We start from the raw sequence: 27,630 nt of genomic DNA on the forward strand, positions 1-27,630 counted from the left end.
AATTTTAAATCAACTGATTAATTATATTTAAGCCTCTACTAAATCTTAATATCGATCCTACTTTCGCCTTCGAAAACAGAAAGTTTATTGTTTGAACATTGATCTGGTTCTATCAATTTTAATCTTCACCTGAAGATCTCAAATAATGAATGGTATTAATGTTCGAAATTCTAATTATATTTTATGTAGGTGTTTATAAGTTTTCTCCCTAAAGCATTTTTTATTCAGGCACATATTGATTCTCATCTTAATACTGCTGGAAATGGATCTTGATTTATTAAGTTTTGAAAGCTTTATCTTTCCCTGCTTGAATTGGTATTCTTTCTTAACTAAATTTTTTTTGCTATTTATTTAACTTGTTTTATTTGACTCGAACACATCACGATTTGGTATCGTTTGTCATCCATCAATCAAGCCGATTATCTCCAGGATATATTGAAACAACATAATAATATCCACATAAATGCTGAGCGCGGCAATAACATAGTCTTCTTCCGAATATTGATTCTTATGCTTACCGCCTATCATGAGTTGTAAGTCGAAAATGAGTACCAGAGAGAATATTATAACTCCAGCGACAGCTATGATCCACATCATAGTGCGGGTCCTAACAAAAATTCCAACTATGCACATTACAAATAATCCCATCACAAGGACACATATGAGTAAGCCACAGCCTGTAAAATCACAGGGCGCAAAGGCAGCGAATAAGCCCAAAAAGATCACCACAACGATAGTCGCGCCCAATGCCGTCAGCACCTGAATCGGAGCAAATCGTAAGGCCGTATACGATGTAACAATCGCACTAGCAATGGTGAATATGATGAGCAGTATATAGTTACAGGGGACGGATCTAGCAACCTTAATGCAACAGACCAACGCAATCATAGTTATAAACATAACCCCCATACATACGAAAACCAACCAAAAATACTTAATCAGAAAATTTTGGGCTGGCTCCACCAACGTGAAAACAGCCACAACGGCTGCCGTGAAAGCCAACTGAAGCTGAAAGTTACAGTGGTGATTAAACAAGATCGTAATACTACATAAAGGAAGCTGCCTTAACTTACGCCTACTATTGATAGGACTTTCGTGATGAAAGCCCGCCTGGTGTAATCATCGTCCCATTCCTCTCCGAAGTTATCTCGTTCACGGCGCGGCATTGTTCCAACTGGTTGCTGTCGAGTCCTGCACTTGTATTTTGTGCGAATGTATATTTTTGTGTAGGAATGTAAATAAATATGACATCAAAGCTGAAGCCTACATGTGTTAGACACACTGAATGAAGAGCTCGACTTTGGAACTTGGAGAGCTATTCGGCTATATACTCTTAAACTCAGTTGTGTTGCATTTCAACTGTACAGTTGACACTTTTCCGCATTCTAACCTCAATCCCATTGCATTGAGGCAATATGTAAATAAAAGAAGCAGCATATACAAACTCTTTATCGCATTTACTACATATTTTACTTTTAATTGTTGTTTTAATTTCTCAATCTCCAATAATATCTTTGTAAGTCCGAATCTTTGCTGGTTGTTGGCAATGCTGTTCTTAAGCTGCAACAGCACTGCCAGCATGCAGTTTAAATACTCTTCAAATATTGATATATTGTGTTGATATTGTATCAATATTTGTAGAGTATTGATATATTGTATTGATTTCAATCTTCAATCAGACCACAAAATGCCAAAATAGTTTGAAACATTGCCATAATATCGATGTAGACGCCGAGCGCGGCAATAGCAGAGTCCGCAATCGAGTAATTCCAATTATTGCCAACCAGCAGTTGTAAGTCGAGAACGAGCATCAGAGCGAATACAATAATGCCAGCAGAAGCTATTATCCACATCATGGGGCGATATGGCATGAGAATTCCCACAGCATTTATTATGAGAAACCCAATCAATATAAAGCCAAAGGAGCGACCACATCTGGTAACATCGTAGGGCGCAAAGGCGGCGAATGTTGCCAAAATCGAAATGACAGCAGACGTTGTGAGCAGGGCGTTCAGCACGTAAACGGGTGAATACCCTTCCGAAAGATTGGCTGCACAGAAGCTTCTAGATATGGCGCACATGCGACTAAAGGGCAGTATGCCTGACAGCTTTGGCCAGACAACCAATACAAGCCAAACCACTATGTTGCCCGCCAGGAACAAGAAAAGGATCCAGCGGTGCCTCAGCAGCCAAATGCCAGCGTCTTCATACAACACCAACGTCGCCACTGTGGAGCAGGAGACGATTATCTAAAGCTGCGAGATAAACCCAACGAGATCAAAGCTATATCTTATGCCATACCACCAAAATTCCGCAGAGGTGCTTCGCAAATGTCAATTTCTGTCGCTTAGCGGCTCGTTTTGTAAGACTGGCCGATCTTAATTTGATCTTTTTTCGTGCCATTATGGAGGGGTTTAGTTCTTTTTTCGTCAGTTGTAGAACTGAAATTTGTTAACTGGCCTACATGTGTGTAAAGATAATAATAAACTCATGTAGTTACACAATTATACTTAGTATATGGGAAGGACATAGTCTGAATAATTATGAATGCAGCTGTGGCCAGCATTTGGCGGATTTCACACGTCCAGTGTTGTCGAGCAACCCGCTCGGCTAGATTCAAATGATGACAATGTATGGATGGCCTGCCGCTTGGCAACCACATTCAAAAGCATTCAACTCGACGTAACGCGGCTCAATTAGTGCGGTTCAGCGGACTCCAATGCAGCCGAAGCCCAGACCCGGGCCCGGGCCCGGGCCCAGACCCAGGCGGAGTCGTCGCCATTGCTTTGTGGCCATTGTCGTGTCAGATCATAGTTGTCACTGGCGAGAGGCTTTATGGCAACTTCTTACACGCTTATTCACACCTGAGCACAGGTCGCAGACAAAAACGTCGCCCCGCTGCCCGTTTGTGCTGCTTCACAAGCTATGAATATATGTTGTAAATACTCATAACGTGACCCGGCATTCTATTTTCTGATTCCTCACACACACACACACATACATACTTAGTACCCATGTACATATAAACAGAGATGGCTTTTGTGTTCTTACAAAAAAGTATTGCATATTTGTAGGCATTGATGCGCGTCTTCATTAAAATGAAGTGCACGAGTGTGGCAAACGAACGAATATACTCCTGCATATATATAGAGAGTACATATAGTATTTGGTTGGTCGGCCTTTTGCAACATTGCGCGTTGTTTTGCTGTCGCATTCCATTAATTAGTTTCACTTGCCGTACTTTTCTGTGGTAAAAAGACGCTTAAGCTCTGCGCCCGCCATTCAACAACATTCATTCCAACGGGCCTTCTCATGCGTTCTTCAGATAGCAGGAAGATGTTATATACAGAATATATATATATATGCAGAATATAGTCAACTTTCTCGTTCTCATGCGTGCTGCTACACTCGCCGGAAATTGTGAAGCCATTCAGATAGCAGGAAGTTGTTATATACAGAATATATATAAATATATGCAGAATATAGTCAACTTTCTGCTTAAGCATCTGAACATCTTCTGAAGAATATCAAACTTTAAAACATTTCGGTTCAACTTGTTTGGCGATAAATCTGTTTCTATTTCTTTTAAACGCTTCACAACTTCCGCTTTTTGATATTAATTTTTAATTATACAAGTATAAGCGTATAGTGAGGTTATGGAAACAGAGAAGGAAAACTTGTGATGTGCGATATATTGAAAATATTATTTTATTTTTGTATTTGTAACTTAAAAGAAATAAAATATATTTGTATATACAAGTATAGCCAGAGCAAACTTGTTTTTATCAATCATTTAAAGGCTTATATTTATCTTGGAAATAAGTTTTATAAAGTTAATTAGGTTAATATTTATATAGTTTATCGCTGGGAATATTCATAATATAATATAGTTGTATATACACCTTCTAGCTGCGCGCATTCAGAACATGCAACAAATCTTTGAAAGAATATCAACTGTTTTCAGAAGCAGAAGAAGAAGAGCTCAGCAAGGTCTAGCTACCAATATATGTTGTTGGATTTGTATGCATATATACTTATATTTTCCACCAGGCCTCTCCTCCCTTTCCCCCTCCCCAGCCTACAAATAACTCTGGGGAAATATTTTACATCCTTATTTTGTTGCCGTGCACTGTCGGATTGTTAGCAGGCAGGCGTTGCCAAACGGAACTATAAAAGCCGGTTTTAATGACACACACACACACACACACACAGACACACTCATACACATGACATAATGCCATCTATTGCAGCGTACATAGGTGAAGGGTCGTCACCTCACAATTAACGGCACAATTACAGACAACAAGTTGACAATATGCCGCTCGAGCCTGTCAACGCCTGCGCTGCCGATTGTGCCCATCCCGCAGCGTTAAGTGTTCGCGTCGGCATTGTTGGGACACCAAAAGATACACTTACCCATAACCTAAGACGTTCTTTTGCTACGAACGCACCACTCCAAGGCTCGTGCAATGTATAATTGAAAAGAAAATGCAGCTTTAGCTTTTTAAAAAATTATAATCACAGCATATTGCGCTGCCAACAGCTAGATAGATACCCACATACTTGTACGAGCACTCAGATGCTCAGATGCTCAGATACAAAGCTGATAGGTCACAAGCGCGCAAAGTGCGGCAGCATTAAGCCGATGCCGCGCTAACGGGGCCAAACAATGTGGCAAGAAGAATAAAATCACAGTTCAGCACCGTTCAGAAGCGTTCAGCTGTCTGAGATCACTTAAGAACGTAATCATATCCGGAAGAGATTACGCTGCAATTTACGCTCGACTGTGCGACTGTGCGAGGGGTTGGCGGGGCTTGTCCTCGACTTTCTATCTGCTGGATGCTGGCCATTGTTGCCATTGCCCTCGGGGTGTAGGTGATAAGCGCATGCAATATTTCTTCCAATCTTTCTTCCATCTCGCTCTTGTTGCGGTTCATGTTAAACAATGGAATTGGATTATAATTTGTAAGCGTAAAGTGTTTAACCATCCTCGCTGAATGAGACACTTTTTTGTCCTTGTTCTTGTTCTTCTCGTTGTTGTTGTTGTTATTGTTTCGTGCTCGAGCTGTCGATATTGTATTTTTTATTTCTATTTTTCCACTATTGTGTCGACGTGGCACAGATTGCGCGCGATAAGAGTTATTGATATGCAAAAATGGCAGACAACTTGGCCGTAAATATGGCGCCAACTGAATTGTTTATCTGCCATAAACAATTTGTGGACATAAACGAGTATGGTTAATAATAAGAAAAACACAATGTACTCGTATTTGATATTTATTTATGTATAAGGCCCTGTGCCCCCATTGACTAAATGTCCAATAATATCTGTTCATTGTATAACCAGAGAATGAGGTATGTACGATATGTGAGGCGAAAATAGCAGGCCTGCTGCTGGCGTTGAACTGGAAAGCCAGGACAATGGGCTTCAGTCGATGGTGTAACTAATGCGGCATTTTCTTTATATAACAAGTTTGTTAACTTAGCTGAAGAAAAACTAAATAAAACTCGTGTTGCTTTGGGATTAGGAGAGTCTACATACAAAGCGTATTCAATGTGGAATTAACACATTCCGAAATTTAGACGTTCATCCATCCAGACAGTCAGGCGGACGGCCATGTCCACGATTGTCTCATCATGCTGATGAAGAATATTTGTACTTTTCTCTCACGCTCCCTCTCGACTCCGAAAAGTATGCTTTATTTAAGGCCTAATGGTATTTCATTAACGCCTCAAAAACGTTAAAAACTTTTCGTAAGCAACTGAAACGCTACTCAGAAAAGTGAAAAGGCAAGTCACGCTCTAAAAGTCCGAAATCAAATCACGTTTTTTTTAAATCAAAAAGTCATTCATAGTATGAGTAATAATTAGAAACTTATTGTCTAAGAATTGGCATGATTTGTATATAGGCCGGCATCAAATCTATATAAAGTGTTTCTTAAAATTGCAATACTTTTTCTCAGAATCATATTCTTGCTTTGAGGCTTAAGCTCTAAAATTATTATTATACTTAAAAAATTGCTTAAGAGGCTGCAAATACCACGTTTTCTTTATTTATATCTCTAATATTTTTCAATGCAATACTTAGACACACATCGTTTATAGGAAACTTTTTAATACCATTCCAAAAAGGTAACTTTTGCTGCTCTATTTATCGAGTCGAAGCTTTAGAAATACTTCTAATTTCAAGGCAGCAGAACTAATAATAATCATTAAAAACTGTAGTTGCTTTTTATTGCAGCCAAAAAAAGATTTCAACGCCAAGCCATGAACCCAATAACTGATTGCACGTTTAACACTTAACACCAATTCGCGACTAACTTTCATTAACGCGTATCAATGAGATTAATTAGCCTAATTAATGCCATCGGCGGAGCACTTGTGAAAAAGAAACGCTTTATTGAGTGACGACTTGTTGTCACGCATAAGCGAATCGTAGAGCAGGGACCGAATTATCGCTGCAAATCAGCAATGAATGAATGGGTAGTTGGAATAGAAGTGCTATATGCATACACCATGGGCTTCAATTAGCCAAATAAGTCAGTCAGTTTTGTGTCAACAGAACAGAACAGAACAGAACGGAATGCGAAGTGGTAATGGAAGTGGAAGTGGAAGTCGGAGGCACTGTCAGGACACGGCGGGCCACAGCCACTCAACTGGTCGGTTGGGCGTGCGTAAGGCAAACATCAAAAGGAATCGGCATCCAATTCAGCGGACATGACAACAAGTGAAGAACCATTCAGGCTCTCACGCTTAGCTGCCGCAACAATGGGGGGTTGGACTTCATTATTGTAATGCCAAGTGATAGAAATCATCGTTCGCATTCATGTGGGTTCAAAAGCGATGCCGCGAGGCGGTGTCAAAAGTCATCCCAAAAAATACAACAACAACAACTACGAGTAGAATGGTAATGTAGCCCATAACCGATTCTGGAATACTCTATCTTAATATTTATTGTACAAATATGCAGTTTTATAGGAGTCATAAAAAAAAGTGGCTTCTTCATTGCTTTCTCCTCTGTCTAGCAAACTTTCAAGAGAAATCTGTTGCTCACAGATCCCTATGCGCCCAACAACCGCTCTCTTACGCACTCTCTTTTTTTTTGACGGGGCGCTTCAACTCGTTCGTACACAGTTATAAGTGGGCATGTTATAAAACTGTTATACTATGCATGCAAGAGAGCTGCATAGCATACGTTTTAAGAGAATCAAATAACATGAACTGTTATACATACATACTTGTATGACTGCGTGCTTACTGACATTTATTTCGCACAATTTGTATTTATTACCGACGCATAACTAATTAAATACAATAAGTACACCTTTTTGCTGAGATTTATTGTTGATTTGTGCAGCAAGCAGACCCGTTCTTGCAGAGTATACAAAAATGAGAAGGGAATGAAATATTGGGCACAAGCTTTTCATTTTTGCATGACGAGTTGATCTCTTCTGCTCGAGCAAAACTGTCAACACCAGTGGGTAGAGGGGTAGCGGGGTAGCGGGGGAGACGGCAGTGGATGAGCCGATGCCGGCATCTGCCAGTGGGCGGTGTGCTTCAGCATATGCCGAGCCCCGCATGTGGGTACAGAGTACTGCATATTTGCATAAAGCATTGCTGTTTGATTTCGCTTTTGCGTTCCATTTTGATTTGATTTCGTTTGAATTATTCATATGCGCTCGATGATGAGAGTCACAGAGAGAGAGACAGAGAGAGAGAGAGAGAGAGAGAGAGAGAGAGAAAATGTCAACTGAAGTGGCAACACATGCGAATACGAATGCGAATGCCTGTCTTTTCTGCTCTACTAATTGAAGCGCACAGAATTCTTTGGCTGCTGCGGCTGCACTTTTCGAGGTAAGTTTTTAGGCCTTCTTTGGCAGAGCTTCAGTTGCATTTTTATGAGCAACCTTAAGTGGGAACACGAACTTACCAACCATTCATCCACCCACCCATCCATTCACATTTGTGCCGCCTTTTCCAAGCAGATCAAAGCGATATGCAAATTCCAGGCGCTGCTCTGTTCTGAGTGGACAGTCACCAAGTGTGCTCTCCGCATGGTTCTTCCCACTCGCATGCTGCCACCAACTCTGTATGCTTGCCACTAATTAAGTTGCAAATATGCTGTCGTTTTCTTGGCTGAAGCTCGCTTAAGTGCTGACGGTTTAGAGCCCATTAAAGCACCTCTTACGTAATGCAGCAATAATTGTTTTCATTAGAAAACGACGCATCCATTTGCATTTTTAAATTGCAGCTCCTGCCATGGGCGTCCCTAACTGAGTTGCTCAGTTATTTGCATATGAGTAGACACCACCAAGAGTCAGGAAGGAATGGGCGAAGTCGGAGGATTCTCCGTTATAAAGAAACAAACAAAATATGTATACGTATATGTTGCCATTGTTTTGATTAATTAGTCATACCGCTTTAAGTCTAGACATAAGTTCTTCAAAATAGAATTATGGCTAGAGAGACAGAAAACATTTCAACCGTTTTAAACATAATTTTATCACATTTGTAAAGCTCTGTGTAAATGCAGTCCCAACTCAGTTTCAATGACTGTTTATTTATATATGATTCTTTTAAATCAAAAACTTGCTAACAAGAGCTTTGAAAATTGGCCCCACTACTTTCTGTTGGAATCTTCGCATTTTAACATTAGATATATTGACCACATTTTAAGATCTTCAGATTTGTTGTTAATATTCAAATAGTTTGTCAAATTTCTATTTAACACTTTCTCGACGATTGATGGTATTTAGCAGCGCCGTAGAAAAGACTTATTACAGATTATTTCTTCGCCATCAGCTAAAGTTTTCTGAAACCATAATCATCACAAAATCGGCGATTGGTTTGTTTAAATATATTCAGATTGTTGAGCTGAGTTGTGTCAGCTTCCTCAGCTTCCTGAAAAGCGTTTCCATCCCAAAATATGAGTACACACTTGATTGCAACTATAATTGAAGAATTGATTTATTGCTTAAACATTATCAATAATATCACTTAAGTGCTAAACAATTTCAATGATGCATTTTCAAAATTTGTCTTGAATTAGACTACCAGCTAGCTGTACGAGCTAGATATGATTTGAGTTTTTTGTAAATCCCTTCGATTTCTTGAAACACAAACACACAATTCTCGATGCGTTCACGTTTAACACTAAAAGATACATACATATACTGTAAATAAGTATAGTATATGTTTATGGCGCACATGCAGGACTGCGGGGCCGAACATTTAGCACTAACTACGGTGTTCCATTATATAATCGTTATAAATACGCCAGCTATGAGATTTACACATACATTTATGCTTAGCTACAGTTATAAATATAGATCTGATTAAACCAACATCTAGTGAATAGCATACATGGAACAAGGCCTAATAATATATACAGTTTTAAAACAAAGATTTACAAATAGATGAGAATTATCGTATATGCAGATAAATTCGCTTTTTGAGAATCACACGCAAGTTATTTAAGGTTATTATTTAGGTTAAGTGATATGACTAAGCGGGTGGTTGAAGGGTTGATAAGATCGATAAGTCGATAGTCTCAGCTTATGCAATTCTATATCGACGGATATAGCAAAGCATGTGCTACATAAGAGGGATCTTTGTGAACATTTACACATTTTATAAAACATAAATATTCCAAGATAAGTAGCATGAATGTTACTTTTTCGAGGAGGCCTTTAAGAAATTAAAACCATATTTTAAGATATCAAGAAGCTCCACTAAACATCCATAGAATTATAAACGCTCGATTATCGATTTTATCCTTGTTGCCTAAGTAGGAACCCCAAAATGTCTTTGGGTGGTTAAGCAAAAGTACTCTTGTGGGTGAAATATTGCACATATTAATGGTGAAACCTTTTGGTGGGATGTGGATGACCGAGACCTAGAAGAGTCCATTGAGCGCACGCACCGCCGAGCCCAAGGTGGTGCAGCTAAGCTCGGGGGAGCCCAAAGGTGCCGGCGGGCCCGTCTCCGATTTCGCTTCGAATTGCGACTCTGGACCGGCTGAGTTGGCAGCCGCCGTGGCTGCCACAAATTGCAGTCAATCGATGAGCAGCGTGTTGCGGCAGCCGGCAACCGGCGACACCGTCGTAGCCCTGCTAGTTGTCGTTGTTGTTGTCGATGTGATGGCCGCCGTCACGAGCCCATTGCTGCCCAAGCTATCGGCATAGTATCGCTGTCAAAACACTTTGGCTATGAAGGGCACGTTTTCCATGGCCGAGACGGCTGCAGCAGCGGACAGACGTTGCTGCTGTTGTTGTTGCTGCTGCTGCTGCTGCTGTTGGTGGTGCTGATGTTGCTGCGGCTGGCCTAGTGGATGGTGAGCAGCATTGGCCAAATGTAGAAAGGCCGAGCTGGCCGAATAGTCACCGTGCAAGGCGCTCGCGGGCGCCGCTTGCAGATGATGAAAATGTCCTGCGGAGGAGGGTGGAGCCGCACTGCCCAAGGTCTGGTAGTGGCCGCTCTTGTGCCAGCCAGAATTGCTGGCCTCGCCACTGGAGAGAGGGGGCGTGGTTACGTTGATGGGCGGCGACAGACTGCCGGCGGAGGAGTCGGGCGTCAGCTGACTGGCATGGCTATAACTTCTGGGGGAATGTGATGAGAGCGGCTCCCGCCGCGTGTACTCCCGCCTGCGCTCGTAGGCCGGTGCCAGGTCATCGTCCAGGCCCACGCCGCCCAGTTCGTGGAGCTTGCGCATATGCTTCTTGAGATCGAAGTTGCGGCAGAAGCCCTTGGCGCAGACACGGCAGGTGTAGGGCTTTTTGTCGTTGTGCGTGTGCATGTGGAAGGTTAGATTGTAGATCTGGTGGAAGGCCTTGTTGCAGATGTTGCACTTGTAGGCCTTTTCGCCGCTGTGGGTCAGCTTGTGGTTCTTGTAGTTGCCCTTCTGGTGGAAGCCCTTGCCACAGTACTCGCAAACGAAGGGCTTGTAGCCAGCATGGATGCGTGCGTGGGTGTTGAGCGTGGAGGAGCGATTGAAGGCCTTGCCACAAGTCTGGCACTTGTGCGGCTTCTCCGAGGTGTGTATGATCTTGTGGCGACACAGCGTCGAGGCCTGGCGGAATCCCTTGCCGCACACCTTGCACACAAACGGCCGAGCACCCGTGTGCACGGGCATGTGACGCGTCAGATTGTAGTGAGCATTGAAGACTTTGCCGCACTCCAGGCAGCTAAAGGTCTTGGGCTTGCCCCCATTGGCCGAGCCGGGACTGCTGTCGTCCAGCGAGTGCGGCGAAACGGAGCGGGAGCGGGAGCGTGCATTGGAGCTGCCAGTCAGGGCAGAGGCGGCAGGCGGAGGGGTCACCACGCCATGAACAGCACTGTTGCTCGCAGAAGCAGGCGACCGCTTGCGCTTCAAGCTGGCATGCTGACCCACATAGCTCTCGCGCTGCAAGCGTTGACCGATGGGCGACTTCTCCAGCGTTGCCTGCAGCGGTGGATGGTGGCTCTGAGCGGCTGCGGCGGCGGCTGCAGCAGCTGCCAGCGAATGGCCCGGCGCCACAGCGGCCAAGTTGCGGCGCAGCGCCGTCTGGGTGTGGAGACTGGCATTCAGGGAGGCGGTGAAGCTGCTCAGATGCGCCGCACTGGCCAGAGTCTGTTGCTGGGCTGTGAGCGCCGCATACTGCGCAGCGGCAGCGGCACACATCAGCTGATTGGGGGCGTAATAGAGCAGCGGGTATTGCGAGAGCAGCTCCTGATGGCGAGTGCTGACGAACTGTTGCACCGCAGAGGCTGAGGCGGAGGTGGTGGTGGAGGCAGAGGCAGCGGCGTTCACAGCATTCTGCGCATTGCTCGAGCCGGGCACATATTTCTTAAAGGCCGAATCGTAGTTGACATCGACAGTTACCTCGACCACATCGCTGGCCACCTCAATGGGGCTGCAGGAGCGCTCCGAATCAGCATCAATATTATCATCGGCATTATCTTCGGACTCCTCCACAAAACTTGTTGCCACTGCTGCTGTTGTTGTTGTTGCTGTAGTTGTTGTTGCCGCTATAGCTCTATTGTCTGGCTCCATAATTTTAGCGATTGAAAATTTCAAAGGACACGCCCGTGCATTGCTAGCTTTCGGCTCACTGGACGTTGTTGTTGTGGTGGCTGTCACATTTGTGGTCATTGTGTTGGCATGGCTATTGGCCTGATTGCTGTCGGCTGCGGTTTCCATAATGGGGCTCTTGGATGGCGGCATCATTGCAATAACACCCGCTGGACTACACGGTTGCATGCCACGCGGACTCTGCAAAGGAAGTAAAAGAAAAGGCAGCTATTTAGTTGGGGATTTCTATGGATAGTTGTGAAAAAGTAACTAAGTTATTGACAATCCAACTAGACTAGACTAATCCGAAACTGCCGAACTTTTGAGGAATAACAACAATAGTTCAAAAATGTTTGTAAGTTACTTCCTAAACATTCCCGTTTAGACTAACTCAGGAAATCAAATAGAATCATCTATGAAACAACAATGTTTTCTTTAGTGAATATACTTCAAGATGACATTGATAACTGCAGTAAAGTGTTCCCTCAGCTTTCCTGCAACACAATATATATTTCAGTTTTTCTAAATCTTAGCACAGAATACGTTTGGGTTTTACAATGTAATGTCGTTTTAAGAAGTTTTTCTATTATTTTTCCACAACATCAATCGCTTTCACATGCAATATGTGCTATGATCGCCGGTTAGTCTTTGTATTTGCATAAATAAGCAACGGGTTATCAATTAATATATAGCATACGCCTCATTGTTTGCAATCATTGGCGAATATATAGCCGCTTGCTGCGTCCGCTCATGCGCAACTAATGTGGCACAAACAAACGCAGCGCGTCGCACTCAGAACACGCCCCAAAAAGCAAACGCAAACAGAATCGCAACCGCAGGCCCGCCAGCGAATGGCAGTTGCGCGTTCCCGCCGGCAGGACATCCGTGGCAGGATCAGAGTTCCGTTTGTGGCTGCCCAGTCAGCGGGTTGTGCGCGAACAATTAAAACAAAACCGCATCGAAAAACAATGCAAATTCTTTGTGGCATTGCTACGAAAAAGCAGCTTCATATTGTATTAAAATATGCATGCCATAACCCTTTCCCAATTTCCCAATCCGCACACTTCACTTAACCTGCACAATGGAGCCCTACGAGCATACGAGTATTGCCAAAAATCATTGCATCAATCATAACAACAATCAACTCTTTTTTTTTTGGCGCAAAAACGCGAAACGTCACGCAAGTCATTAAATTTTTTACACTTGGCTGCAAGTGTAAAATCTTTGAACCATATATGCATGCGTATATTTATATATATGTATATATGTATGTATGTATATAAGTACATGCGTGCTTCCTCAAGTGTTCCTAATGTGCGACATCCGTTCTGAGACTTCAGCCTCTCTCCTTACAAGGCGGCTGCCCTGCTTGTGCTGCCGTTTTTAATTAACTTGATTTGACGCCTCAGTAAGTAGCTTGGCAATGGCGGTCTCTTCCACACACACACACACACAGGGTTTTAGTTTGACGCCTAAAGTGTTGGTTAATTTTATTAAGTTTAGCCCTTGAACGAAACTTTCTCCGCACATAGTCCAGGGCCCTTTATTAAAACCGTATGTACAAGTATTACTGGGCTTAACAAGTTCGAGAGCTACACTTTTATGTGTGTGTGTGTGTATGTGTGTGTGTGTGCTGGTCTTCAAGTGTCCACTTGACAGCCTTTGAATGTCTAGTTGTGCTTATTAGCTATACGAGAAAACTGAAACTTTGGCTGTTACACTTCTGATATCAACTGAAGACAATGTAGAATCCAGAACTTCTTTAATAATTTTTAAAATTTCCGATCTACGGAAGTTAGATATAGTTTGCTTAGAAATGACAAATTGTTGTTCGGAAGATTCAAATTAGTCTTTCATTTTTGAGGTTTAGTTTTGCAAAAAGTGTCGCTTGTTTCTTCATTAATTCCGAATACTTGTATAGCAGATATAGCCGATTTCTTTTCATTGCTATGGTAATTATATTTAATTAACTTATCATGTCTTTTAATACTTACAAAATTAACACAAAGCCTATGTCTAAGTTATTTCAAATTTTAAAAATAATGTTGCCAAATCTTTAGATTTACATATATATTCATCAAAAATATCTGTACCATCAGAACTTTTGCATGTCTTTGAAGAACTTACTACTAAGCTGTTTTCAGAAAACAAGCTAAGGCTCGCAAGCTTAAAACTTTGAACTTTAAAGCAAATATCAGATAATACTTTGGATATAGGTGGTATGTACTGTATATATGAATCTAAAATATTAAAAAGAAATTAGGACTATTCTCAAAAATAAGTGAGGTTACTCATTGGGTTATTTCTATTGTAGCTTTGCAAATATTTAATTTATTTCGACACACCTATTCGTGAGTAATATTTGCTTCATAAACTTATATTGTTGTCTGCTTACTTTTTAGTTATCAATGTTTGTTGTTTTACAAAAATGCTGCTAATTTGTTTGTTTATACAGAAATCTATCTTAGATAAGACGTTCTTAAGCAAGTTTCGGTTCAAATCGTTGCGAGAAATCGTTGCCGTCGGCATACTCGTAATTGCACATTTAATTTGTTCAAAACTTATTTTAATAAATTGTGATTGCACTAAGCTATAAATAACTGAATAAATTGTCTGTAATACGTACAAAGTAAACCATATTTAGGCACTGCCTATTCGTATCCAATTTGTTTGCTATATAGCACTAGGCGCCCGATCGAACAACTGAAGGACACGCACTTGTAGAATGTTTTTGAATAAAGCTAAGGAGCTCACACACTTTTATGCAGAAACTGTTTTCGATTTGTTGTCAAATGTGTTCACTTGTCGCAGCACTTTGGCAGTTAGTTGAGGGTTTCGCCAAAAAGACGTAACTCTATTGAATGTTCTATATATGTGATTCGATTCTATTCTTTTCTTCTCTTCTTCCTGTTGTTAGAGCGCGCACAGCACACGGACAGGACAGAGCGTTCCACACAGGATCAGCGACCGAAGCGGAATGATGGCAAGCACGGTTGTGTGTGGGCTTAAGAAATATGAAAAAGGTACTGGACTCACTCACTGGCTGTGCCTGTGAACTGAGCAAAGTGTCTCTGTGTGTGTGTGTGTGTGTGTATGTGTGTTTCTGTGTGTGTGCGCCTGTGCGAGGGGCAGCTAAAAACAACCCTTAAGTGTGTGTGTTCGCTGCTGCTGGGCCATTTGGGTTCTGTGCGATTGTGAAAGAGATAGCAAGCAACAGGAATAACAGGCAAAAGGACTACGCCAACATCATAATGACGTTCGTGTTCATGTTGGATGGGCCTGTCCTGTCCTGTGCTGTCCTCACTGAGCAGCAAAAGGCCACAGGACTAGCAGTAGCAGGAACAGAAGCAGAAGCAGAGGCAGAGGCAGAGAGCGAGTGCGGAGACGCGTCTCACTCACTGCATTATGAATGAAACACAAAATGTCGAATTGGAATTATTATAGACAGAAGAGCGAGAGAAGAGCCCGCCCCTAAAATATTTATGTACGCACGTACTCGTACCTATCCACCTATCTACCTATTTACATACATACTCGTACATAGAGACAAATAAGTGAGTAAAGGCGAACTCCAAGTCATTGCTGAGTGGCGTTCTTGTTGTTGTTGTTTTTGTTGCCTTAGGTAAAATGTGCCAACAACAATAACAAAGCAACTCTCGTAGGCACACCTCTTCAGACCAGGGAGCCAAAGGGAGCCGGATTGGGCGCTCAAGTGGCGACCAAAACTTGGCCGTATTTTGTTCACACTTGATTTGTCTCCATGTGAGAATTTGTGTGTGTGTGCGTATGTGTGTGTGTGTGTATCGCCTGCAGCTGCCCATGAGAAGCCGAAGATGGGCGCACCAAAAAGCAAAATGGCAATGCCTCTAGCCTGCCAGCTAACAGCCTTGCCATGCACCTTTTTGCAGTAACGGTAATGGTAACGGTAGCGGTGATGGCGGCGCCCACTCAACTGCGTTGACTCTTGCATTACACTTGGAAAAACACATTTTTCAGTTTATAGCAAAGCGCCCTAAAACTTAAAACTCTCATCTAAAGTAGTCACAATTTCGATCGTTAAGACATATTAACCTTAAAAAGGAAATAAACACCATGGATTTTACACTTTAAAAGCATTTTAAGGCAATCCCTGCATTAATCTAAATATTAAAAATTTTCATATACCTATTATCGATAATTTCAAGTTTATGGAAAATAATATTCTTCACTACGGATTTCCAATTTCTAAATTTCTTTCTGAAGATCAGAAACTATTTTTTTGACATTTATTTATATTTCTCAAGTGGATTTTCCGCCATTGTGCGTGTTTTTATTTACAAGCTCGCACTAAACTACAAATATTCAAATATTTATATTCGAAAATAATTATTGTAGAATATGGGACTTCATTACCAAATGGGTTCCTAATTTATTATTGAGCTGTGGTTTGGGCCAAGGACTTTTTATAAAAGAATTCGAATAATGCAGGTTAGTCATTAAAATTCACAAAGCAGGCGGTAAAGCAGCATTAAGCATTCCCGTTTCTGAATTCGATCTCGTTATACGAAACTGAAAATTGTAATTTAGTCGATTTCGCAAAAATATTTAATCATAAATAAATTAAACAACAAAAAAGTAAATCAAGATTTAAATGAAAATACATTTGCACCATCAAGAAATTAAATCTGACTTTTAGAGTAATTTTTAACAATTCCAGTGTAAAGTTCTCTTAATATTATGAAAACCAGCACTTGTTTTAGAGAAATTGCTCAAAAGTAGGGCTAGTTGCCTTCAGTTGTAAGTATTTTAAGGGCGACTTTCTATACTTTTTTTTTTAAGTATAGTTGGCTGCTCTGCTTTCCTCACCCCTTTCACTGCTCATCCTCGTTCTGGCCTTTTGTTATGCCTTTCAATTGTCGTTTGGCATTTCATTCTATCAGCGTCTTTGTTTGCTCACCTCTAGCCAGCCAGCCAGCCAGGCGGCAGAGCTCTTCATCTCGTCTACGTCTACGCTCTCTTCATCCCATTTTGCATTCTTCAGTCCTTCATAGTGCCCCTTCACCGTGCCTTTCTATGCCTCGGCAAATATAATCTTATATTCATTTTGATGATATCACTCGGCGCGTCGGCAGCTTTTCTTCAGTTTGTTTGCGTCGTCGTTGGGCAACAAAAAGGCAGACGCAGACGGTCCTTTGGAGGGCGCGCGGGTCCTGGTCGTGGCTGTGCAATCGACACTGGCAACACTGGCACTGGCACTGGCGCTGGCGCTGCAGTTGAGCAGTTTTTACATCGAAAAGGACAACCCTTTAGGGAAGGACGATAACAGCAACGCTGCCGCCATTTTGATGCATTATTATGCAAACGATTGGGAATAAATAACTGACGTCAGTCAACTTGTAGCTGCAGTTGTGGATGGGCTGAACAATTTCTACTCAGAACATACGTAGAACCAATACCATAATTATTCAGCCAAAAGTGTTTATTTTTAACAGCTTGGCCATTGCAATGCTGCTTTTATCGAGCTAGGAAAGTTAAAACCCTGCAGTAATACAGAATTATTCTGCAACATTAATAAGAATGCTTATTTAGTGACAAATGTAGTCATCTGTTATATTAATGTATTTTTTATTTCAAAAAGTGATCAACTTATATTTAGAAAACAGTAGCGTATATTATTTGATTCATAACATATAATAGTACAATATTTTTGGTTAATTGAAGATTAAATAGCTCGATTTAATGCCCCTATTCCCAAGCCACATGCTGTTCTATTATTATGTAGACATATGCTTAAATTTTTCGCACAATATTATTTAATTTTATTGACGATTTATTTAATTTTGGAAACATTAATCGGTGAACGTATTTTTCTTTAAAGTATCGCGTCTTGTACAACGCAAAACATTCTTTAGAGAGGATTAATAGAGAATCTTAGAGAATACAAGTATTTGAAATCAATTCTCATTCATAACATATGTATATTTGAAATCATTATTATTCCGTCTTCATTATGTAATTTGTTACAGATAGGCATACAGTTCTACCTTACTGTTTTTAATGTTGTTCAAACGCTTCAAAAATCATCCTCAAAGCTTAACATAATTCAATTAATTATTTATTTTCAACATTTATATGAGGACCACCTACAACCATATAAGTTCTGAGTATTTAAAATGAATTATATTTGACGTCAATTTGCAATTTTTTTTTATTTCATAATTATATATGTAGATATTGCAGACCTTTCTAGCACCGCCTGCATAAATAATGACCACAAACAAACAAGGGGTGGAAAAAAAAACTAATTCTTTGCCGCACTTCAGCAACGAACTAAAAAAGCGCCGCAACCATTTTGCAACTCATTAAAAATTGTAAATAAAAAACATAAAAAAATGCGTTGCAAAAAGCACATGTACAACAAAAAGGACGAGCGCGGACTGTGGTCCTGCTCGCGAGTTCTCCCCATCTCCCTCTATCTAACACTCACTCCCTTTTCGTCTCTTTATCGCTCTCTCTCTCTCTCTCTCTTTCTCTCTGTCTAGCTATACCATTTGCACTTTTGCACGCTTTTAATATTTTATTTTTGCACATTTTGCAGCATTTTTAAGCTTTACTCTGCCTTCTCCCCCTTCCTTCTCCTCCAGCTTCTGCTGTCTGCCGGCCCTCTATGTGTATATTTACCGTTCGCTGCTCTGCATTTGCAGTTAGCATACTCTTCTTCTTGTTGTTCTTGTTGTTGTATGTATATAGACCTACTCTGTATGTGTGTGTGTGTGTGTGTGTGTGCACAGTGCACTTCGGCATGTTGACACGGCTTTTGTGCAGAGGCAGCCGGCAGTCCATCCATCCATCCATCCATCCATCCATCCATCCATCCATCCATCCATAGACATCATTGAATTTTTCCCAACCAGACCCCGACTGTCGGTTCGGGGCAGCTTTTTTGGAGAGTTGTTTTGCTTTCTGCTCTTGTTTTTGTTTTTGTTTGTTAGTTTAGGGCTTTTTGCTCTTTGAATGTCCAGTTTGTTGTTGCAAATGGACTCGTCATTTTTTAACATTTCACTGCTTTTGTTGCCGTTTTCTACTCGTACTACGAGTATGTATGTGTGTTTGTTTATATTTATTTAACTAAATGCAGATTGCACATTTCTGTGTGCTTTTCGCCATGTGGCCAGCTAATGATCATCAACCTCAGCCTTATCATCTACATCATCACCATCATCATCATCATGATAATGCTGCTGATGATGAGTGACAAGCACTGCGTTTAGTATTTAAAGCGCATTAGTGTAAGGTTCAAGGCAAATACTCGTATGTACATATGACAACAACATATGCATGTCTATATGCATATTTATGTGTACGAGTATATATGTAAGTATGTATGCGCTCTTATGTCTATGTACGAGCAACTAAATGGCCCTGTCCAGGCCCATTAAAGCAATGCCAGAGCTTGTGTTCTCGTTAGTTGGCCTTTTCTTCATATAGTGTGCATATACATACAGCACTACTGTAAATATGTATGCATACATATGCACTTCGATTAGACTTCAAGTGTCATGCTTGAGTGTATAATTGGCTCTATGGTCCATTTTTATCTACTTAACTACTTTTATCTACTTATCTTACTTAAATACTGAATGTTTCCAAAGTACTATAAAAAAAATTTGTTGTTTTAAGGCGATTTCTTCAACGATTCAATTTTATATTCCACTGCCTATGAAGGCCCTTTGTACGCTTCGCTTGGAATATAATAAGAATATAATATTGCTTAAATACATAAACTTTCCAAAATACTTTAAAATGGGTTTTTAATTATTGCAGATCCTATATTTATCCGTATATTGAACGATCTCTTTAACGTTTTTGTTTTCCACTGTCTATATACGAGATATCTACTTTAAAATTTTTGGAGTTGCCCTTAAAAGTGTATGTGAAAGAAAGAAAATATCGTATCGTAATTCAAAAAATATATTTTTAAATGAAAATTAGTTTCTGAAAAATAGTTTACTGCATATTTAAACTCAACAATTAGCTTCATATGAAATGCTTTCAATGAAAAGGCCTACTTAGTTCGGGTTGGTAGATCTATATTCAAATAATCAATTATATTTATATGTTCAATCCATTCTGTTTTCATTTGAAAGCTATTCTACTGAAACTTAACTCCTGGGCTGTCTTGATTAAACCAAAGGAGTTTCAAATACAATTCCATTATTTAATGTTTCGAAGATTAATTGGTTTTAATTTCTTATTTTTCTCTAAGAAGCATCACAGAATATGAAGTTATCCTTGTCGTTATGCTTGTCTCTGGAGTTTCTCTTAATGCACCCAACATATACTCGAACTATCGGTAGTCCTAAGAAACTAAAGTTTTCCAAAAACGAATAAGCACAAGGCACTGCAATGAAAGACTTAGTCTGATACTCTGTTTTATTGGAGAACATAGGCTCCAGAGAGACTCCAGATCTGTCTAAATATATATCTAAAATATATTTATTGTAGCTTCATTACGTTTAGCATTTCTTCTAGATTTTTGCAACTAAGCCCGAACATACCCATACAAACATACACACACACATCTAGCTGCCTAATTTGTGGGTGTTATGAGGAATTAACCTCTTAATGAACTAATTTACTCAAGATTAAGACGGCAAACAAAGGGCGGACCAGCTAATTGTGTGCAGACAAATGCATAAAAAGAAGAGGAAATAGCAACAGGAATGAGAGGCAGGCACGCAAAGCACTCGCCTGGACACGACATGGAACTGTAGGTAGCTGTAGCTGCCATCTTCGATAAGGTAAAAGGTAAATTGCAAGGCGGTTAATCTATTTAAACGCGCCAAATGCGCGCGACACAATGGCCAGAATCGTAGCAGAGCAGCGACTGTGGGAAAGAGAGGAAGCGAGAGGGAGAGAGAGAGAGAGAGTGGAAGGAAGCTGCACTGGCATGGTCGAGTGCACAGATTTAAGGATAGAGCGGATCAAAGGCGAAATAGACGAAATCCGTTGTCTACAGAGCGGGCGCAGGACAAAAGCGTAAACTCGCCTAATTGCGCGCATATGAGAAGCAAAAGGACCTGCCGCGCATGCGCAAAAGCCGATTGTGCGATCAGCACAGACACACATATGAGTAGATATATACTCCTATATACATGGGTATTGGGAACATCCCTTAATCTGTGTCGGTAATCGCTAAATGCCTACAAAGAGCGGGCGAAATCTTTTTGAACTTTTACAAGCGAAAAGAAGGTTAGCAAAATATTATTATAAACCTACATGAGCGGCGGCAGAGCGGCCGAGACATCGACGTCGTCGTCGACACTGGCAGTGGCGGTGGCAGCGACCGGACCCGTAACCCACATAAATAAAATTATGTGTTGTTTACTCTTGAATGAACTCAAAACATTTCAATTTGACAATTGTAATAGACCAAAAGATGTTCGTTCATTCATCTAAGCAGGCAGCCGGGCACATCCGCACAAAGGACTTAGACCGATGCATACACACATACATACATACATACATACATACATACGAGTATATCGGCTATTTGTGGACATGTTGGTCGTCGTCTTGTGTCGCTAATGTAGTGGTTTAGGGGATTACATGAATTGTAAAATTGGTCAAACACCGCAATTGTTCCATTTGCAAATCGGATATTAGTTGCTCGGACACGAGTTCTCAAACGCACACACACACACACACACCCACACCACTTCTATGTCTGTGTCCGGCAGCTGTCGAGTTTCTCTCGAGTATGTAGCATTGTGCTCGACCAATGGTCACAATGCGTTTGGTTTCAGCTCTCATGGTTACATACTCGTACGTCTATGTATCTCATGGATACACTGCAGCATCCTCTTATACAATGCCCTGTAATCGTCCTGGCTTACCACAGATTATGCAAGCATAGAACTAGATTTTCGAACCACCAAACTTTCAGGCGGTAAGCAGGAATCGTTGCTTTGTCAGAGTTTCTCTGGAAAAACAGCTCGTTGCATCTTCAAGGTGTAAATCTTCAATTTTAAGGTTAATTTTGGGCGGTAAGTTGTATTTGCATTTGCCGCATCTCTAGGCCAGTGCTTAGTCGTAGGTGCGAGCTGTGAACTGTTTTATTGGTTTAGTAGGGCAGTCAAAGGCGCGTTGGAACCTGATGCAAAATGGTGCAGAGAAAAGTGTGAAGAATCAGCTTCTAAAGAGCAGACTGCATGTCCTTCATGTATCTGCAAAGATTACAAATATTTGGCGAAATAAACCACTGATAGAATACCTATGCTTTGAGGCTTAAAAACTGCACTTCATTACTGCTTAAAGATGCAACTTAAAGATGAAAATATACTCAAATCATCTTGTGAGGAAGGTTAAGGGGAGGCCAGCTGAGGAAAATGCACGATGCATATAATCCTTAAAATACCTTTCCTGCATGCAGCACAGCTAATACAAAATACTCCTTGCTTTTTTACCTTAATAAGCGGCCAAGGAGGGGTCAGAGATATCTCTTAAAGTATTCAATAGTTCGGCAGCTTTAGGCATCAAGCAAACTTTGAAAATATATAGCTTTGATGTGTCTCGACTGAGTTCAACTATGGGAGCTATATATTTATTAACAATTATTTAAACAGCCACTACGATTAAATCAATTATTAATGATACTCATCTTGAAAGTGTTTAAAATTCATTAATATTCAATTCAATTCAGTCTAAGAAGACAACTTTTTCGATGGGAGGGCTGAAATATCACATTAAAAAGGAGATGCCATGGTCAACATAACGACACGAATCAAAAAAGGCATTCTAACCCCTTGAATTACAATTACTTTAACAGCTGGAGATAACCATAACTGCTAGATATATCAAACAGAATGAACTATATGATCACAATTTATATATAGCCTCATTTCTTTATGTACTTAGTTCCTATAGAATATAGGTTGATGTAAAAATCTATCTTGGTATCAAACTTTAGCTTTCACGGTATCGTTAGCAAACTTGGTATTTAAAAGTTCTTAATAACGTCTCATAATATTCGAATGATATAGATTGAAGCCCTATATTATATAGCTACCATGGGAGTTATTCAAAAAAAAAATCATGTTTGATAAGAACAACTATCTGGCTTATCACAATATCGTATATACTGAGTGTATTTATGAATTTTTGCCATTTTTACTTATTTCATATTCCAAGCTTTAATACAAATATCTTATAGCAGCATTTACACCTAAGACACTCTTAGTATGAGTTCATTTTCTTAATGATTCCTAAACGCAGATCTTAATTCGCGTTATTACACAACTGAGTGCCTCTGTTGTTACCAACACTTCCTCAGCTACTTAACTACTGCCAACTGGCTTACGCTGATTGCTGAAGCAAACTTTAATTACATCGATTGGCAGGAGCACAGTTTCCCACACAACTTTCCCGCCCACAATTGACCGCAAAGTTTGCGCAACCAGTTGACCGATTAATCGCATCAGGGCTCTGTCTTGCAACTGACATGTTCTGCAAACTCTTAAATTGGCGCAAACACCCAATGGCCACCTTTCAGTTTCACACCAAAACGAAAACCAAAAGCAATGAAATAATTTTTTAATTGACACTAATAGGCTTAGAGCGCATTAACATACTTTTGTAAAGTTCTGGAAAAAAATGAAAACATTGTGGAAACGGTCACGCGCCAGTGAAATGTCACAAAAACTTATGCTTGGCCGGATTTACAGAAATGTAAAATACGAATGAAAAAAAAATGATAGAGTGGGGTGTGAGAGAAAAAACAACTATAATTTCTTGTAGAACAGATTTATTGCTAAGGCCCAAAGGGTTGTTTCGCAGCTGCCGCACAACCTTGCCACCACAGCAGCACATTTCTTGCCTCAGCATTTGCAACCATTGTTGGCAATGGTTGGTGACTCCTCGCCGTTTTGTGGGTGTTTGTTTGAAATGTACTTGTTTAATCGGTTTGTTTGTGACATTTCTATTGCTGCCCCCAACACAGCCGAACAAGTCGACCCCCACCCCAACCCCAGCTTAAGCATTTGCTCTTTGTTTACTTAGTGGTAGGCCTGGCACGCGTTCAACGCCCACCCAACACCCATCATCCAACCATCCAACCATCCAACCATCCAACCACCCATCCATCCATAAAAGAGTTCTGGTGGGTGTGTCTGTTTGTGGGTTCTACTCATCTCAAAAAGTTTTCGTCGCCGGGAATGCCAGGGAGCGGGTGTCGCTTAAGTGCTGCTGCCAAACAAAAAGAACACATTTGCCAGATTTTCCACAGCGCCCGAAATCCTTCTCCGAATGAGACTCTCTCTCTTTCTCTCTATATGTCTGTATGTCTGTACGTCTGAGTGTGAATTGTAATTACAGCGAAATCAGCTTTTGGCACTTGTTTAGCTTCTTCAACGAGCCACCACCCCTCCTGTCAGCCATTTGGGGTGACTGCCTGCTGCCTGCTGCCTGACAGCGGTTTCTTTGTCTGTCCGCCCTGCTGCTTTGAAGTGCTGACTGAGGTCGGTCTATCCTAGCCAGAACCAGAGCCAGAGTCTGAAGCTGAGTCTGAGCCTCAGCCTCAGCCTCAGTCCCAGTCCCAGTCTCAGTCGAAAGAATTCACACACATGCCGCGTGATTTATTTTTCCTAATTGGCTTTCGATGCGTATGCTGGCATTTATGCCAACGCCCAATCTGCGTTTTTGTCATATTTTTCCGCATGAATTTTGACAGCGTTCTTGATTTGATGTGTGTTTGGGTCTCGGGGGGAGTTGTCTGGAACTGCATTCTCTTTTCTCTGCTTCAGATTTTGATTTTTTTGGTGTGCGTTTGGGTGGGTGTTACCGGAAATTGTGGCTTACCGGAGAAATTAAATGTTTGTCATCACAAGCGAGTGCCCGCAAATCATTTATTAGCGAAATTGAGTGTGAAGAATCATTTTGCCAACAGTTGGGCTGCCGGGAGCATGTTAAGTGGATTTGCTGTCGATTCTGTCCACAAGGGTGGATCGATCCGAGCTTGGAAGACAGCTATACAGTTTTCTATTAGGCTATTAAGTATTCGACTAAGATAATAATTGCTTGCTAATGATGTATATCAGATTTATATATGTGCTGAAAAACCAATCAGAGGACGCTTAATATATATGTATATATAACTTAATTCTGCCATACTCTCTCAAATTTGTATCGTAATAATATACTTGTAGAAATAACAAAGAAAGATATGCGCAGAAAAACAAATCCGAGGGGTTCTAAATATATATATATCTATCAATGCATTCTGTCGCTAAGATCTGCCATATTCTCTCAAATTTCTATCACAATAATATAGAAATAACACAGAAATATATTGTTCAGGAAAAAAAAACCGATAACGCTGAATATACAAGTATAGCTGGCCAAATGGCAAATAAAATTCCACCAACGGGCCGGAGGCATTAATAGACGGTACTGTATAGTTTTTTCTTAGGCTTTCTGAACTTGTAAGTTAAAACTTTAACGTTGCATTATTAAATATCTTTATTTTATTTTATAATATAATATAAATCATAGTTTTTGTTTCCCGCTAAGATCTGCCATATTCTCTCAAATTAATAATAATAATTAGTTTTATTTTATTTCGACAATCAATTATGCATTTTATTTGCAATAATTTTCCATCCATTTTGACGTCTTTTGACTCCCATTGTTGATACACATTTCCTTCTTCTTCATACATATCTCCATCAGCTACAAAATATGAATTCAACTGTCGCTTCGGGGCGATCAGATCCACCTACATACATACACATAAAGCCAAGCATTCACACATTTTGAAAGGCTCTGGGAAAAACAAGTGGCATATGGGTTAGAAAGGATCTGCCGTACCCTTTCATAATTGCACCAAAATATTTTAGGCAAATATTTTATAAGCTATCCGTGCATTTAAGCACAATTAAGCAACTAAGCAAAGCAAATTATATGCCTAATCCTTTCAAATGCTACTGTGCCGTCGCACAGAGGCCGGCAACAAAAACCGAATACCCAGTGAAGGATACAATGAGATGCTACCTATAGGGACCATACACATAAGTCCTTATAGGTAGCTGGCAGTGACGGCGGCGATGGCGGCAGGCTTCAAAGTTGGGAAAACTCAAACCATTGTCGATGGATGTTTTCCACAAGTGCGTTTTTGAAATGTATTGACAGTATTTTGACATGTTTGTACAACTCTATAGATATACACGTATATATTTTTGGGTTATTGGTTATTAGAACAGACAAAGATTTGTCTGAGGCATTGTTTAGCTCGCTGAGTTATTATATTGTTGAGTTGCTGCCGAGTTGGTGTCCGTCAGACGTTTAATAGCTCCGTATTAGTAATTATGCGGTTCAGAAATTGGTGAAAATCCTTTGAGCGGATCTTGGTGCTCAGATCTTTCAGCTGCCCTTCAGCTGGACAAGCTGCACTTTTTTGTTTTGATACTTCGACTGCCATTGTGCAACCGCAAAATTATGGTTGGGTCTATGCAACTGATTTATATCTGTAATTGCTGCTAATTATTTTGATGAACATCTGCGGCTTATGCCTCAGCAAGTTTGTGTGCAACATTAGGGAACTGTTTCCATTCTAATTTGTGGGATATGCAAAACAACAAGGGACCACCAAGCAGAAATTCCTAAGCTAGCAAGTTTGTTTTCCCTTTCTTCCCCGAAATGAAAAATACGTATTATAGTATAATAAGAGCAGTAGAAAGTGCAATGAGGAACTTCACATTCCTTTTACTGCTTAAAAGGATGATAGAATTCCAGTTCTATTGATGCTCTTCAACTATTAAAGCCAGGACAATTATTTAGTTTTAAACTTTATTTTTAAATGTATTTAAAGGCGTCCATCCCTTTGTCTTTTGAAGCAACTATAATCAATAAGGCTCCGTAGTTTTTGTTCTTTTTGGCCTTTTGAAGTCGACTTTTTGGTACCAATACGTGTTCATTATAACTCCTTCTGTCTCGTCTAGTGGTGACTTGCAGCCCTACCCTCTAAAAACAATCTCTTTATTGCCAGCGCTCTAAAAAAAAAAAAGGCGCACCAATATTTAACTATCATGTCAAACAAATATTCTCCCACGTTCTGAAATAGCTCGGCAAACAATCCACTTCAAAGCTGATTAGCATAAGGATATGAAATAAATGACGGCGGCTGCCTCAACAAAAAAAACGAGCCTTCGATGGAAAAATGCGTCGTGTGTCGTGTTGCTGTTTCCTGTCATAAAAAGCAACAACAATAACAACACTTCCGTGTGGCAAGGGTTGTGTCTGTTGTCTGTGTTTGCGGAGGAAAAAACATTTTGTTACAGTTAACAACCTGCAAACAAGAAACGTTAAACGCCCAAAACGCGTGTCGCCGTTTTATGAAGCCAAGGAAATTATTAACATGCTCACTGGTCAGCCCCCAACCCAACCCCGCGCCACCCCGCCCCGCCCCGGGACCAGCAACTGCGGTTAAGCGCATTATGCAACCTTATGACACGCGACTCTGCCACTACCGCGAGGCAACCGCTCGGTGGCAATACAATTATAATTGCAACAAATTGAACGCTGCTGCCGACACGCGTCCCTTTGGCTCA

The 27,630-nt window shown here is 40.7% G+C and overlaps 2 protein-coding genes across 4 annotated transcripts in view; both read right to left on the reverse strand.

Annotated features, from left to right (window-relative positions):
- Window positions 1–212: 212 nt before the first annotated feature.
- Window positions 213–1,213, reverse strand: LOC115631879 (protein lifeguard 3). Of its 2 annotated transcripts, none has more exons than XM_030528729.1 (2): window positions 1,074–1,213; window positions 213–1,002 (listed from the first exon to the last, which is right to left on the reverse strand). In XM_030528729.1, exons 1-2 carry the CDS (start codon window positions 1,164–1,166, stop codon window positions 400–402), a joined length of 696 nt encoding a protein of 231 aa, XP_030384589.1. In that variant the 5' UTR covers window positions 1,167–1,213; the 3' UTR covers window positions 213–399. The 2 variants fall into 2 exon arrangements, with proteins under 2 accessions (XP_030384589.1, XP_030384587.1); XM_030528727.1 differs by having other exon boundaries at window positions 213–1,008.
- Window positions 1,214–9,944: 8,731 nt separating this feature from the next.
- Window positions 9,945–27,630, reverse strand: part of LOC115631822 (fez family zinc finger protein erm) — a 32,296-nt gene continuing 14,610 nt past the window's right edge. Inside the window, exons 1-2 of one of the 2 annotated variants that reach the window (XM_030528661.1) lie at window positions 14,676–14,758; window positions 9,945–12,250 (exon numbers count right to left, since the gene is read on the reverse strand). In XM_030528661.1, coding sequence (XP_030384521.1) covers window positions 10,193–12,250; window positions 14,676–14,687 — 2,070 coding nt within the window. In that variant the 5' untranslated portion in view covers window positions 14,688–14,758 and the 3' untranslated portion in view covers window positions 9,945–10,192. Of the gene's footprint in view, window positions 12,251–14,675; window positions 14,759–27,630 lie in introns of those variants that run through there. The other variant, XM_030528662.1, reaches the window with a different exon arrangement.

This window comes from Scaptodrosophila lebanonensis, unplaced genomic scaffold (genome assembly GCF_003285725.1).
Source record: "Scaptodrosophila lebanonensis strain 11010-0011.00,11010-0021.00 unplaced genomic scaffold, SlebRS2 tig00001412-arrow-pilon, whole genome shotgun sequence".
Taxonomy (NCBI): domain Eukaryota; kingdom Metazoa; phylum Arthropoda; class Insecta; order Diptera; family Drosophilidae; genus Scaptodrosophila; species Scaptodrosophila lebanonensis.